The 16,791-nt window shown below is 36.0% G+C and overlaps 1 protein-coding gene across 1 annotated transcript; it reads right to left on the bottom strand.

The window, feature by feature from the left end:
- Window positions 1–1,928: 1,928 nt before the first annotated feature.
- On the bottom strand, window positions 1,929–6,417 carry LOC141334785 (protein FAM47E). The gene is made up of 8 exons (XM_073840012.1): window positions 6,374–6,417; window positions 5,016–5,388; window positions 4,249–4,406; window positions 2,817–2,994; window positions 2,556–2,735; window positions 2,370–2,468; window positions 2,168–2,245; window positions 1,929–2,036 (listed from the first exon to the last, which is right to left on the bottom strand). The coding sequence occupies exons 1-8, from the start codon at window positions 6,415–6,417 to the stop codon at window positions 1,929–1,931; spliced, it is 1,218 nt and encodes a 405-aa protein (XP_073696113.1).
- Between the last annotated feature and the right edge of the window lie 10,374 nt (window positions 6,418–16,791).

The following is a 16,791-nucleotide window of genomic DNA, read 5'->3' as shown; positions in this document are numbered from 1 at the left end:
CGTCTTTGAAAATCAAGCTGGTCAGGTCTACTGAAGGATCTTTAGCTGAAGGATGATGGTCAGAATTAGGTGTGTCTGAATGACTTTGACTGAGGCTGGCCTTACTGATGAAATGTTCCATTTGCATTCGGGGGTGGAGTTGAAAACGGAGCCGTCGAAACAGACATATAGTGACGCTCACACTGTTTGCTTTCTATATTGCAAATAAAGATGTAATATTTGTCAGACATTTGAATTTAAAAAGTAGAAACCCACAACATTTTTATGTGCTGCTTAATACAGCCCCTGTATGTACAAAAATAGTTCATGACATGCCAACATTATTAAAATACCAAGAGTTAGGTCTATATTTTTTAGAATAACTTTTATTTTTATAACTGTGTCAGACATCATACAGCCACTTTGGAGAAGCTACGCTGACTGAGACACTGCTTTTGAATGCTGTTGCAGTGTTTTGATGCCATATGTAACACTGTGGTACTCTAATTCCATACTTAAAGGGATAGTTCACCCAAAAATGAAAATTCTGTCATTAATTACTCACCCTCATGTTGTTTTAAACCCGTAAGACCATCGTTCATCTTCAGAACACAAATTTAGATATTTTTGATGAAATCCAAGAGCTTTCTGACCCATGTGTTTTAACATTATATGGCCCAGAAAGGTAGTAGGGACATTGTTAAAATCAGTTAATTATAGTAAGGTAACAACTTTATTTAACTGATGTCGCATGGACTATTTTATCGATGTCCTTACCATAAAACGTGTCAGTTGTGTTGCTGTCTACGGAGGGTCCGAAATCTTTTGGATTTCATCAAAAATATCCCAGTTTGGTTCTGAAGATGAATTAAGGATTTGCGGGTTTGGAAAGACATCAGGGCGAGCAATGAATGATAGAATTTTTGGGTGAACTATCCCTTTAACGGTGACATTTCTGTTTAGAATGCACTTCTTGAAGTCAAAAGCCATTTGGTCTCTGCAGTGTTGCATGAAGTTGAACTCACCTACTAACCCATTAAACCTACCAAAAAAACATGTTTTGTTTTGATTATTATGTCTGTTGCGCTGAAATCATGCATGTGAGTACTAAAATACGTTCTCTTTCATGTCTTATTGCGCTTGCACTTTCAAATACACACAAGTTTATGTTAAAAACACACATAAGTCACATGTTTATATTTGATCTGTGTGGCAGCAGCGTAATATACAGTAAACAAATCAATAAATCCACTGCTTTCTTCTCTCCTCTGAGGCTGAGACTCTAAATAGTGTTCTGTGCTCGTCTGCCAACGACAGAACAGTTAGCATGCTTTGCTCGAACGTTTGCCACCATTGTCGCTTATGAAAACAATGGCGGCACTGTGGGTGGAAACGTGAGCAAAAATGTCTGTAGAGAAAGACTTACTAAAACAAAGTTATTGGGTTGTCCTTTTTCACAGTTTCTGGGTTGGTAAATGCACTGGGGACCTGACTGTAGCACTTAAACACAACTTAAAGTCAGATTTTAATGATATGTCCCCTTTAAATGAAATTTCTCTGCCTGGAAGCACTAGAAGACAATGTAGAACTTAGTCAAGTGCAGCTCATTAACATGGCAGAATGCATGAGAGCAGATTTCAGGCTGTTTACCTAAAAATCCTTAGAAAGTCCTTGTAATTCCCACCAGGATGCTGAGAGCACAGTGTTTATTTTACAGAGAAAATGTTATGAATGAATGAAGAAAACTAGAGGAAGAGAGAACCATGCCAAATACGCCCTAGTTTTATTTTTTGATCGTAAAATAACATAATATAAAAATCTATCTTGGGGGTAAAATGTTACTTTGATCTCCAAAAATTGTAGTCTGGGGAACTGCACTCAGCAGCTGATCCATGAATGTGTGAAGTGATGTTCAATAAAACAACATAAGGGAATACTATTTAAAGATCTTAATGGACAGCTCTCCCTTTAGATGATGATGATGATGTGGAGCCTGCGGTGTTTGAGTCTCTGATCCAGTTCTTCTGTTCATCCTCAGAGAAGATAGTGCTGAGAAACTACACATGAGACATGCATAAAATAATTATTTGTTATTATATAATTAGCTATAATATGTTTAATCATAAGAAATATAATTCAAATGTAGACTCATAAAATATCCAGCTATTAGAGTAATCTCTTGCATTACCCTTGGCATTCTCACTCCCTTGTTGATAATGAACTCTCTGAATGCCTGAATGCCGTAAAACTGCTTCAGCTCCTCATCCTAGATGATAGGAAAATATGAATGGAACTCAAAACAACTAAATAGAGATCAGGCTGGTTTGTCTCATCATCAGCTGTCACATTATTTGCTCTTTTTATAACTAGTAGATGCTATAAAAAGTCACCTTCTCGCTCAGCTGTTCCTCAAAGTCAAGGCTTTCTGTGATATCTGGCAGGGCTCTTTGAGGATCATTGGCAGCCTGGGGTCTCTTGGGGTTATAGACCTGTCAAACAAACATGGATAAATAATCCACAATTTTTGAAAAACAACACAAAATTGAATCATTAAGAACAAATACAATATCCCCAACCTGGGTTAGCTCTTTAACACTCTGGTCTTTACAATGTTCCTTCACAAAGCTGCAGAGTTTTGCTGTTGGAGTTTGATTAGGATCAGTCTTGTTCAGTAAGGTCAAGGAGGGTTTCTTTTCATAGTCGCTCTTAAACAAATCCAAGATGATTGATTCTGTCAGATCACTGGTCTCTCCACCCTGGTTAAATAACAGATTAAATAACCTTTTAGGCTTCATTTCTGATTTGTGTACTTTAATGTGTGCATGAAGAAGTATTACCAGTGAAGTAATCCATTCACAGAAGAGCTTAGTAATCATCTGCTTGTCGTCATCTTGCGATACAGAGTGCAGGTGTTTAACACTCGCCGTCTGATCTTCGACACCCAAAGTTTCTTTGAGTTTCTGCCATTTATAAGGATTTCTTTGTCTGGCCTCTTTACATTTCTCCATTTGCGGTCTTGGGAAATGTAAGAAGAGTATCAGGAATGGTACTACGATATACAGCTGAGGTCAAAAGTTTACATACAGCTTGCACAATCTGCAAATTGTTAATTATTTTACCAAAATAAGAGGGATCATACAAACTGCATGTTATTTTTTATTTAGTACTGACCAGAGTAAGATATTTCACATAAAAGCATTTACATATAGTCCACAAGAGATAAATAATAGTTGGAATTATAAAAATGACCCCGTTTAAAAGTTTACATGCACTTGATTCACCTTGTTTGTCCCTGCAGTTCTTCAGAAAAATCCTTTAGGTCTTACAAATTCTTTTGTTTTTCAGCATTTTTCTATATTTGAACCCTTTGCAATTAATGACTGTATGATTTTGAGATCCATCTTTTCACACTGAGGTCAACTAAGGGACTCAAATGCAACTATTACAGAAGGTTCAAATGCTCACTGACGCTTCAGAAGTGAGCTTTTTTTTAATTGAAGATCAGGGTAAATGTAACTTATATTGTCTTCTGGGAAATATTTAGGCACAATAAGAAAAATAAATGAATCTTCATTAAGTTCAAAAGTTTACACCCTTGGCTCTTAATGCAACCTTTTTCCTAAAGCATCAGTGAGCATTTGAACCTTGAGTCCCTCAGTTGTCCTCAGTGCAAAAAGATGGATCTCAAAATCATACAGTCATTGTTGGAAAGGGTTCAAATACACAAAAATGCTGAAAAAACACATAATTTGTGGGACCTGAAGGATTTTTCTGAAGAACAGCAGGCAGTTTAACTGTTCAGGACAAAGAAGGAACTCATGAATAACTATCAGTAAAAACACACACACACACACACACACACACAGAGCTGTGGATCATTCAGGTAACAACACAGTATTAAGAATCAAGTGTATGTAAACTTTTGAACAGGGTCATTTTTATAAATTCAACTATTATTTTCTCTTGTGAACTATATGTAAACGTCTTTTATGTGAAATATCTTACTCAGGTCAGTACCAAATAAAAAATAACATTCATTTTGTATGATCCCTCTTATTTTGGTAAAATAGTTGGCAGATTCTGCAAAGGGGTATGCAAACTTTCGACCTCAACTGTATGTAACATGATCACTCACCAAAAGAAATTTGACATTAAAATAGAAGTACTGTTTTTAACCTAATATTGTGATCTGTCTCATCCTTTTGGGATGGGATCAGAACCAACCAAAACCAGAAACATATGCTCAGATGAAGAAGAAAGGAAAATCACTTGATGTTGATGGACGGGTTTATAGTCTCCAGAGTGGAGATTTCACATTGTGCTCTGCTTTCTTCTAGATGTTCCATTTTCTTTATTGGAGAGGTTATGGACAATTCTCCTCTCGTGCACATATCAGGATCCAGGACTGACAACACCTGATCAAATAGCTATTGAAAAAGTTAAATATATTTAGATGCATTCTCTATATTGTACATTGCAATTAATATGCCATGTTGCATGTACCATCTTTTTCATATTTAAAGCTGCTGTTTGAGACTTCTGCACCACTAGCAGCACTACATTGAATCACAAAAACAATTCTAAACACTCCAAACTCTCCTCCAGCTTCAAATAGACATTTTTATGGTTCTCAGAAGAGAAAGTTGTAATTGTTGGGTAATCGTCTATTTTTGTGGTTTAATATGAGGGTAAAATAACAAATTTTAAATGTTTACAATTTGTCATTTCAGTCAAAAAATAAATAAATTCTAAATATTCAAAAATATTCTAGATTCAAAAAGAATCCTACTCAGACATTACTGGCAGAGAGTCATTTCGAAGTTCCCTGATTGGCTAAATATGTTCAAATATATGTCCATGTTCTTTATTTATCTCCTTGGGCTGTCAGAAATACAATGCAGATTCTTAAAATGTGGGCTGCTTCAGTAATATTTGTCAGCTAATATGGTTTTATAAGTGGCATTTAAAAAATTACTAATAGCAGCTTTAACATATAAATATATCGAATTATACTGACTACAATTAAATGTGGTTACCTCAGGTTTCATAGCGCTCTCCAGATGAGGATAGAGGGCCAGAGGGTGTTGTTTGAGTTTGTACTCGACAGCGTCAATGAACTCACGCTGAGCCTGACTCTGGGGATTCTGCTTTGAGTAACACACTTGATTTTTACTCAGTCTCTTCTGTGGGAACTTCACTGAACAAGTGTGATTCGGCATCCCAAAGACTGCAGGGGAGGGTCCACTCTTACACTGGGTGAAGAGCTCTTTATGGACTGTTGGGTAACCGTCTCTAAAATCATCCAGGCCCGGGGACAAAAAGCGCCATTTGCGACTGTCTAACGACCCAGATAACTGTTGCTTTTGCCTTAGATCCCTGAGATATTTAGTCTTTAGCCGTTCCTTAAACCTGAAGAGAGAGACAAAAGTTGTGGTCATTCCTTCATGCAGTTCCAGATGAGCTCTGTAACTGACAGGAATCATTCCCCTAAAAATCAAAACTGGCTGAAAATTTACTCGCGCTCAGTTTGTTTCTTCATGGAACAGATTTAGAGAAATTCAGCATTATATCACTTGCTCGCTAATGGATCCTATGCAGTGAATGGGTGCCGTCAGAATGAGTGTCCAAACAGCTGATAAAAAACATCACAATAATCCACGTAATCTCCAAGTAATACACACTCCAGTGCATTTTTAAACTTTAAATAATAATAATAAGTCCATAATAATGCTTCCTTAGGTGAAAAATTCAATCCTCTGTTAACTCACATCAACATCCACCAACATTTTTGTTTAGAACCGTTTTTGGACTGTTTTCACTTGTAAAATTTGCATTATCTGTGCATAAGTCTCTTCTGATTCAGGCCAGATGACTTTTTCACCGGAGAAAGTAATATTATCGATAGAGGATGATTTTTTCTTTCTTTCTACAAACATGCAGCTTTTCCCTTCAAAATATGTTAATTGACAGACTGGAGATGTGTGGATTATTGTGATGTTTTTGGCCAGCTGTTTGGACTTTCATTCTGACGGCACCCATTCACTGCAGTGAATCCATTAGTGAGCAAGTGATGTAATGCTGTCTCTGCATCTTAGATGACTGAACCTAACAGGATTAAAATAAAAGGACATTGCCCAGGAGAGACTTGAAAATTCTCTTACGTAAAGATTATTGTTTGTTATTTATATTAGTTAATATAAAGTGCACATTTCCAATAAAACCTGTTAATTATTGCATTTCCGAGGGGGAAATGAAAAAATCCTTTAGTCTTCTTAAATTACCAGTTTTTCATGTTAAAGGTTAGAACAATTTAATTCAAAAAGTTAGTTTTTAGTTACACGTTATTTTGATATTCAAGGATGGAAAATGTGCGGTCGCTAAATCTGCAACTTACCAAGGGAACTTGATGTTTTCCGCCTGTCCATTTTTGAAAGACATTTCGCTCCTATAATGCTTCTGTATTATATTATATTTAAAACATTCGTTTTCTCTTAGATGTGTGTTAAAGTTTATCAACACAGCGTTAATACACTATACTCACGTTTGAAAGTCAAAAATCTGAACACTAGTGAGGTGATTTGTTCGGTTGCTATGGCAGTACAACAAACAGCCGCTCTGGTATTTGTAGTTCTTTTTGACTACACTGAAGATGAGGGAGCGTTTGAACCACAAGAGGGCGCTTTGTGATAATACTACAGATGAAATAGGCCTAGTGAAGCACGACTGAAAGGAACACTATTTGGCCAAACGCTTATTGTAGAATAAACATTAGAATGGATGAATATTATCTAAAAACCACGACTGTATTTCCCAGTGAAACTGGATTCTCTTAACTTTAAAAATGTAATAGGTTTACATAATTGTACCGGTTTGTTTATTATCATTGATATTATCAGTCTTGTAGAATAACTCTAAAACAATGGCTCTTTTTGTATGAAGTGCAAAGAACGGGAAGAGATGGCAGTGGAACTTGTGAGTATAGAGAAGGTTTGCCTTTGAATTTTTGTATAGTTTTGCATTAATTAGCTTGCTTGACTTACTTCCTGCACGAATGATTTGCTTTTGGCAGGATGTGGAAACAACAACAGTGATATTCTGCTAAGGAACCTTCTGTTGGCACCATTGCTTTTATGTGTCCCTCAAATATCATTAAACCAAGGATCCATCAGGTCAGTCAAGCTGGACAAAAGAATTTAAGAATTTTTCACAGTAACTGCGTTCAAACTAGGCACATGGCAATGGTCTGAGGTCACACTTGATCAGAGGGTAAGGTTAATGCATGTGGGGAGGCACAGAGGATGCCCTGTTCTTCAGGCAGTTCAATGTTTATGCAACAGCTGTGGAAAAATACTGTCAGGCTATTTCAAACATTACAGTAATGTCCTCAGCATGAGCAGATCTAAACATTCCCTGGAGATCACCCTATTAGAGTAATTAAAACTTCTCATTTAATCAGCTTTAGAAGTTTTTCTACATTAGATCCTTGGGAAAAGTACAGCGGGGCTGTTAGAAATCATCGTTAAATTCTTGTATTTTGAAATATGGAAATGAGTGCATTAAGTGTTCAGGGAGTGGAGAATCATCTCTAAGAACGAATAACATGCATCAGAGCTGGCAGGAGCCCAAAGCCCTTAAGCAGAATTTTTATATGTCTTCATTTCTAATGTGTTTTACGTGCCTGGATCACAGGATCTTCTCGCACGTAGCTGTTTTGAGATTAAACGTCACTTAGAGCTACTGTTTTAAAAGATTCGTTCACTAATTACGTTGACTTTCTTTCTTCTGTTGAAAACAAAAGAAGATATTTTGTGCCTTTGTGTGTTTTTGATGGTGTTGTTTTGGGCTTCATTGACTTTCTTCTTGTGTTCAACAGTAGAAAGAAAGTCATACAGGTTTGGGTTGTCCGTGAGCAAATAAAGACAGATTTATTTATTTATTTATTTATTTATTTTTTTCAAATTTTCAAGTTTATACAAATGCTTGTTTCTTCATCAGAACAGGTTTGGAGAAATTTAGCATTACATCACTTGCTCACAAATGGATCCTCTGCAGTGAATGGGTGCCGTCAGAATGAGAGCCCAAACATCTGATTAAAACATCACAATAATTCATAAGTAATCCATGCATCTCCAGTATATCAATTAACACTTTGTGAAGTGAAAAGCAGCATTTTTGTAAGAAACAAATTTATCTTTAACACGTTAACTTTAAACTGTTGCTTTAGCCAAAATTCCAAAAATTCATCATTCAAATTCACGCTTCCTCTAGTGAAAAAGTTGTTGTCTCATATCAAAATCCTATTTTGCTTGTAAACGATGCTTTATCTGTTCATGTTTCTCTCCTGATTCAGACAAGATTACTTTTTCACTGGAGAAAGCAAAATTATAGATCTTTTTTTTTTTGTTAATGTTTATAATAACCAATTATAATAACCATTATTCAATTACATGTGGATTATTGTGATGGTTTTTTCAGCTGTTTGGACTCTCATTCTGATGGCACCCATTCACTGCAGATGATCCGTTGGTGAGCAAGTGATTTAATGCTGAATTTCTCAGAATCTGTTCTGGTAAAGCAACAATCTTGGATGGCCTGAGGGTGAGTAAATTCTCCTTTTTTTAAAACTATTCCTTTAAAATACATTATGGGCCATTTTACAGAATTGGTCCAAACTGCTGTCCCACAACCAAACAACACATTTAGTGTATTTACATCTTTTTTTTCTATAATCAAGCAGTTTTTTAGGAGTTATTCCATAACATTTAGTTTTTATATGTGTGCAACTGTTCAGAACTGTGCTAGCTAACCATGTGCTGATTAGCATCTCTGAGCTAGGCTCAAATTGTCACAACCAAAACATTTGTTGGAGATTTGGTGATCACTGATTTTTTTTGGGGGTGTCATTCCATAAATTTGATTCGGTAGTGACAAAAGGGAACACATAATCCTAATATTTGGGGGAAATAAACAAACTTTTAGTACAGTTATGCAGATTTGGTTGTATTTTAGTATGTTTTAGTGTTTTAGTATGTGAGTTAAAATTCTGTAATGTGATGTGGTCGCTACCAAAACATTACTGTCACTACCAAAACATGGGGGCCCGGTTTCGCAGACAAGGCTTAAGCCTAGTCCTAGACTAAAATGTAAGTCTGAGCAGTTTAAACTGAAATAAAATTGCACTGATTGATTTTAAAATATATCAGTGCCTTTGTTTTGTCTCAAGATGCACACCAGTAATGTTTTTTTCTAAGCATGTTTATAAAATTACTTAAATGTCCTAATTGAACTATGGTCTAATCCTGGCTTAGTCTAAGCCCTGTCTGGGAAACCGGGCCGGGATGTTTTGTCAAAAATGAAGCATACTGAATTATTAAGTAAGATTTTGTGATAGTGTTTGGTTCAGTGTATATTCAAACTAATGAATCCTTAAGTTTGAAATCAGCGTGATCAACCTTTTGCCTTTTACAAAGAAAAAATCTCATAAATTACACTTGAAATACTGTTAAAAATGCAATTGTTACTTATTCATCTCTGAATTTTTTTTTATAAAATAGCAAAAAATGTAGATGTAGGCAAAATCTTAATAGCCCTTCTTAATAACCCTTCTAATTAAATTATATAATTACTGTATTTTGGTAGTGACAAATTTGCAAATTTCCAAAAATTTCTGAAAATACAATATGGGAATTAACTGTACAATTACTAGAAATGTGTCCCTTGAATATTATACAATTTGCACACATAGAGTTGTTTTGGAAAAAGATATTCATCTTACTTCAGACCGATTCTGTAGAATGGCCCATGTACGTAATCCCTGTGAAATATACAAGCTTCCAGTAACCGATAAGGAAGGAAGATAAGGAACAATTTTAAGGTTCACCAAACTCCCTCTTCCCTTCTAAACAAAATGAGCGAGTGAAACGGCTAATTTCATGTGAGTTTGTCTTGACATCTGCGATAATGTGACGCTTATGCGTGACACCTACAATGGAAGCTCTTTTAAACATTTGTGAGAGTAAACACAAAGTAAATTTAAATGCAGTGTATTTGTTCTGAACACACTTACAGTAGAACAAACTTCACAGGCTGTTCAGAATTAACGTGGTGGCGTGACTGATTCCAGGAATCCGTGTGTTTTAAGGGTGTAGCCCGGTGACTCCTATACAGCCAGCAAGGAGTTGAACATTAGATCAAATCCCTTTCACTCTATAGTTTATTCATCTGTTTGAACTTACACTCCTTCAGCCAGCTGATACTTTTATTCAGCAAGAATGCAATAAATCGACCAAAAGTGACAGTAATGACATTTATAATGTTATAAAAATAAACTCTGTTCTTTTGAACTTTTTATGCATCAGAGATCACATGAAACTCAAGACTGGAGTAATAGCTGCTGAAAATTCAGCTTTTCATCTTGGGAATAAATTACATTTTAAAATATATTCAAATGGTTTCTTTAAATTGTAATAATATTTTACAATATTTACTGTAATTTCAAACAAACAAATGCAGCCTCCTTTAAAGTCATGACAGAAAACTTTTGAATAGTGTACACTTCCAGTCAAAAGTGTTTGAACTGTAAGATTTTTGTTTAAATGTGTTTAAAGAAAGCTATTCTGCTCACCAAGCCTGCATTTATTTAATCCAAAATACAGCAAAAACAGTAACATTTTGAAACATTATGTCTGTTCAAAATAACTTTTTTCTATGTAAATATATTTTAAAATTCTTTTAAACTGATTTTTTTGCATCATTTCTCCAGTCACATGATCCTTCAGAAATCATTCTAATATTCTGATCTGCTGCTCAAAAACATTTATTATTATTATTATGTTGTTGAAAACAGCTGAGTAGATTTGTTTCAGGTTTCTTTGATGAATAGAAAGTTCAAAAGAACATCATTTATCTGAAATAGAAATCTTTTGTAACATTATAAATGTCTTTATCATCAATTTAATGCATCCTTGCTAAATAAAATATAATTTCTTAACTATAATTTCTTTCACAAACATAACAAAACAAAAAATTATACTGACTCAATTTTGAATGGTATAGTGTGTAATGTTACAAAAGCTTTTTATTTCAGATAAATGCTGAAAAAAATGTGCTGAACTGTTTTAAATATTGACATAATGATAATGATAATAATACGTGTTTCTTGAACAGCAAATCAGCAGATTAGAATGATTTCTGAAGGTTAATGTGACACTGAAGACTGAAGTAATCATGATGAAAATTTAGCTTTGATCACAGGAATAAATAAAATTTTTAAATATTCTCAGATAGAAAACAATTGTTTTAAATAGTAAAAATATGTCACAATATTACCGCTTTTGCTGTACTTTGGATCAAATAAATGCAGGCTTGGTGAGCAGAAGAGACATTTAGAAAACATTAAAAATCTTACAGTTCAAAATCTTTTGACTGGTTGTGAATATCATATTGCTCCTTGGTGATTAATTATGTTTTGTATTGCAACAGTCAAATATGTAAAATGTCTTTAAATATAAAATGCTGGAGCAGCAAGAGGAATTTGACGATATGTGAGAATTTTCCCCTGAGTGGGAAGTTTCTTCCATTAGCACAGACTCAGGAGAAATTAGCCCGGACAGAAAACACAGAAGAACGGTGGTAATTGTTTACAGAGTCGTTTTCCCCAGGGTTCACTGCTGCTGCTGAGACAGGTAGAAGTGGGCCGCCCTACAGGGGCAATGGAATTTCCTCAGAGCCAAACCCTATGAAAAGTATTTATCAGAGCATGTGATGTGCCAGAAACTGGGGAGCTCCAGTTTCCCACAAAGGACAAATGCCTTATGTAAGTTTTGAGACAAAGCACACAAAGAAGGAATAGTCCTTTTGATGCTTTGTGTGTTAAATGGACAGCCAGTCTAGAATAGACACCAAACTGCAGTAGAACAAGTAGACGGTTTAGCTTTTTATGTTCACCAGTGCTGTCATTTAATTCTGTAAAGGCAAAGCAAAAAGCAAAGCATCCTTACTCGTCTTCAGTGTCACATGATCCTTCAGAAATCGTTCGACATTCTGATTTATTGCTCAAGAAACATTTCCTATTAATATTATTATTAGTTGAAATTTGGCTACACTTTGGCTGACATTAGAAGCACTCATCTAATGATACTAGCAAACAACTTTCAAGGACAGAGTAACAGGATAGCACAAATCATCAGGGAAGGTTTAGCTGGCAGTCGACACAAAGACAAAGAAAGGAAACATTTTAGTTTGGAACACACAAATCACTTTTTTTGTTTATTGTAAAAATTAAAAGGTCCTCCCAGAAATGTACTTGTACATTTTCCAGACATTCAAGGTAACGGAATTGATCTAATGACTTCCCAGCTTCCCAAAACATGCGCTTCTCTAGGGAGCATTCCAATACTTTAAACGGAACATTTGTGTTATTTTTAAATCAGTAAATGTATCATCAAAGTTGTTTATAAAACATCTTATTAATGTACTTAAATTTTTCACATTTAATTCAATGTATTTCTCTGTAATTATTTGTGAAATGAACTAACAATTTCTGGACAAAAAATGTTCGGAGTGTCTATTAAACATTAAAGGGGTCATACGTGTGTCGCATCAAAAGCAAATAGAAATTACAATCACTGCCGCTATCTTGTCTACACTGGATACAGTGTACAGTCGTGGCCAAAAGTTTTGAGAATGACACAAATATTAGTTTTCACAAAGTTTGCTGCTAAACTGCTTTTAGATCTTTGTTTCATTTGTTTCTGTGATGTACTGAAATATAATTACAAGCACTTCATACGTTTCAAAGGCTTTTATCGACAATTACATGACATTTATGCAAAGAGTCAGTATTTGCAGTGTTGGCCCTTCTTTTTCAGGACCTCTGCAATTTGACTGGGCATGCTCTCAATCAACTTCTGGGCCAAATCCTGATTGATAGCAACCCATTCTTTCATAATCACTTCTTGGAGTTTGTCAGAATTAGTGGGTTTTTGTTTGTCCACCCACCTCTTGAGGATTGACCACAAGTTCTCAATGGGATTAAGATCTGGGGAGTTTCCAGGCCATGGACCCAAAATTTCAACGTTTTGGTCCCCGAGCCACTTAGTTATCACTTTTTCCTTATGGAACGGTGCTCCATCGTGCTGGAAAATGCATTGTTCTTCACCAAACTGTTGTTGGTTTGTTGGAAGAGTTGTTGGAGGGTGTTTTGGTACCATTCTTTATTCATGGCTGTGTTTTTGGACAAAATTGTGAGTGAGCCCACTCCCTTGGATGAGAAGCAACCCCACACATGAATGGTTTCAGGATGCTTTACTGTTGGCATGACACAGGACTGATGGTAGCGCTCGCCTTTACTCCTCCGGACAAGCCTTTTTCCAGATGCCCCAAACAATCGGAAAGAGGCTTCATCGGAGAATATGACTTTGCCCCAGTCCTCAGCAGTCCATTCGCCATACTTTTTGCAGAATATCAATCTGTCCCTGATGGGTTTTTTTGGAGAGAAGTGGCTTCTTTGCTGCTCTTCTTGACACCAGGCCTCACTGTGCGTGCAGATGTGCTCACTGCCTGCCATTCCTGAGCAAGCTCTGCACTGGTGGCACTCCGATCCCGCAGCTGAATCCTCTTTAGGAGACGATCCTGGCGCTTGCTGGACTTTCGTGGACACCCTGAAGCCTTCTTAACAAGAATTGAACCTCTTTCCTTGAAGTTCTTGATGATCCTATAAATTGTTGATTTAGGTGCAATCTTAGTAGCCACAATATCCTTGCCTGTGAAGCCATTTTTATGCAACGCAATGATGGCTACACGTGTTTCTTTGCAGGTCACCATGGTTAACAATGGAAGAACAATGATTAGGGATGTCCCGATACAACTTTTTAACTTCCGATACGATACCGATATTGCAGCCTTCAGTACTAACCGATACCGATACAAATCCGATACAGTAATCAGCACAAATCATGAATACTTTTACCTATTTTTTTGTGTGGAATGTATGAACGGCTAGATCCAACTGAGAACAAAAGTCAGCAACAGTAAGTATGGAAAAAAACGACCAATTTATTAACTATTGGTTGCACAAATGTGAACCTTTTACATAAGAATATATAAAAAAAGAATTAAAGAATAAATATTAAGACCCTGAAAAATATCTTAATTGAATAAACAAAAATATATTTTTTAAAGTGCAAAATACTAATTAAAGGTCACTTCAGTTATTTATTTTTTTACCGTCAGAAAATGGTAAGAACAGCTGAGAGCAGGAACATAAGAAAAAAAAAATTGTTAATTGACCAACTGCTAAAGGTTGAGTGTCCAAAGTTTCAATTTTACACACACTGCCTGAAAGAATGAGATCGTTGCATTTGCTATCCACAAAAAATAGTGAAAAAAAAAATAAATATAACTCTAATACAGGGCAGAAAACAAATATTTAACTAAAAGGATGACTACACTTCCTACTCCTCCAACTCAACTTTCTGCAGTCCGAGCATGATGTGGAGATTTTATTTTTAAGAAGATAAGCATTTCTGCATGCTGAGCAGTGAGTCTGCTCCTATGCTCCTCAAGCGTTGGTTGCTTGAAGTTGCCAGAGGATTGTTTCTTTAAAGGATAACTATTGTCAAAATGCAACCTGGGCTGTTTTTGTTTTTACTGTAAACGAGACAAACTTATATCTAAAAGCATACTTACGACAAACAAGCCGTTTTTGAGATTGACAGTGATTTCTTTTTGTGGTCAGTGGCCGGTGAATGGGAGAACTAGGGGCAAGTTTTTGAGCGCATCAAAATCCATATTTTTACAACACTGAGAAGACTCGACACACCATGAAACTTTGCTCGAAGTATTGTCTGGGTCTCTACACATGAACTCCAGCATTGAGAACATTGTTTGTGTTCACAGAGTTTACTAAAAAGAACGTTTTTGAACAACTCACTTTCACTGTTTGAGTCTCCGCGCGCGGCCGTCTCTCCAGTCAAGAGGTATCGATCTCCGAATGCGACGTAATACTGAGGGGAGTGAAGATGGATAGCTCCTAAAGCATATTTCCATATAAATGCACGGCTAATTCGTTGTTTTGTCGCAAGTTAAAAACAATATTAACCTTCTAGTTGTAAAAAGAGACTCATATAAGAAACATTAATATATAAGAATCTCGCATTCGGAGAGCGACACCTCTTGACTGGCAAGACGGCTGCGCGCGGAGACTCAGTGCAGAGTTTTGTGATGCTGCTTCAAATGCGCAATGAGGTTGGACGTATTAAACTTTCCCGGTTCTGTTCCACCACGGGAAACTTGTGCATGACAAGTGTTGCACTGAGCCACTTTAATGAAAAATACTGCCACACGGCCGACATCGCTCTTTTTCTTTGCTACTTCGCTAGCAAGCAGTGTTGTGATCACGTGGGCTTTGCACGCTGGCTCTGGACGCTGCTGGATAGAATAGCTGTAACGGAGTTTAGAGCGGAACTGACATCTTATATCGGAGATTTTTAACGCAGTCCGATATAATCCGATAGAGTTTTTTTGGGCTGATATCGGACCTATTTCCGATATCAATATCGGATCGGGACATCCCTAACAATGATTTCAAGCATCACCCTCCTTTTAACATGTCAAGTCTGCCATTCTAACCCAATCAGCCTGACATAATGATCTCCAGTCTTGTGCTTGTCAACATTCTCTCCTGAGTTAACAAGACGATTACTGAAATGATCTCAGCAGGTCCTTTAATGACAGCAATGAAATGCAGTGGAAAGTTTTTTTCAGGATTAAGTTAATTTTCATGGCAAAGAAGGACTATGCAATTCATCTGATCACTCTTCATAACATTCTGGAGTATATGCAAATTTCTATTATAAAAACTTAAGCAGCAACTTTTCCAATTTCCAATATTTATGTAATTCTCAAAACTTTTGGCCACGACTGTACAAATGCACATTCGCTTTCGGACATGCGTCAGAAAGACAAATGATGGACAAATGTTTGCTTTGATGCGTTTGATTTAAACAGGTCGTTCGCATATTTGTACAAATATTAGAAGGATCCCAGTGTACGGAACAAGTGTATAGTTTATTTTTAATGACATTCCAGATCATGTCACATTTGTTGAAATATGAAGCGGTACTAGATCTGACTGCAGCTGCATCCCAAACTGTAAGTAAATTGTTTTATAATGGTTTGCCTGGAAATGACCTTTTTTATCATTTAGTTAAAACACTCACATGCAACAGTGAGGAGACGTTGATAAGGTTTTAATGCAATGAGCAATGCATTAGCCAATCATAACAGTGGCTGTTTACTGAGTCTTAAAGGACCAATCCCTTAAGGAACACATTAAAATAATAAAAAAATTGATGTCATGACCCCTGAAAGTGCAAATAGCAGAGGCCATTTACACTAACTTCGCCCACCAACATGTGGTTAGGCTATATAACATTACAAAAGACGGCTACCAAACAAACTTGTTATTCTCCCTTTTCACATCTCATATAACATCTTATCAGTAAGGCATTTATTTTGAATAAAAATGAAAAATAATCAAAAGGTTGAAAATAAAGTATCTGGTAGGGGTAGGTGTAGCAAGAGCTTTATTGTCCCAATAAGGTGGCATCCATGTAATCATTTTAATATAAATTATCATTTACACACAGTACATTACTGCATACTGTTTTATAATGTACTACAATACTAAGGTGCAGATACTTGCCACTATTTCCAATAAGTAGCCTAGTATAAATGGCAGAAAATACTGCTATTTTTACCTTGTAAATAAAATGTATCGCTTTTGCACTTAATGTAAATAGCATATAGCCT

Source organism: Garra rufa, chromosome 5 (genome assembly GCF_049309525.1).
Source record: "Garra rufa chromosome 5, GarRuf1.0, whole genome shotgun sequence".
Taxonomy (NCBI): domain Eukaryota; kingdom Metazoa; phylum Chordata; class Actinopteri; order Cypriniformes; family Cyprinidae; genus Garra; species Garra rufa.
Note: the sequence above shows the minus strand (reverse complement) of the source record. Positions and strands in the feature narration are given on the sequence as shown.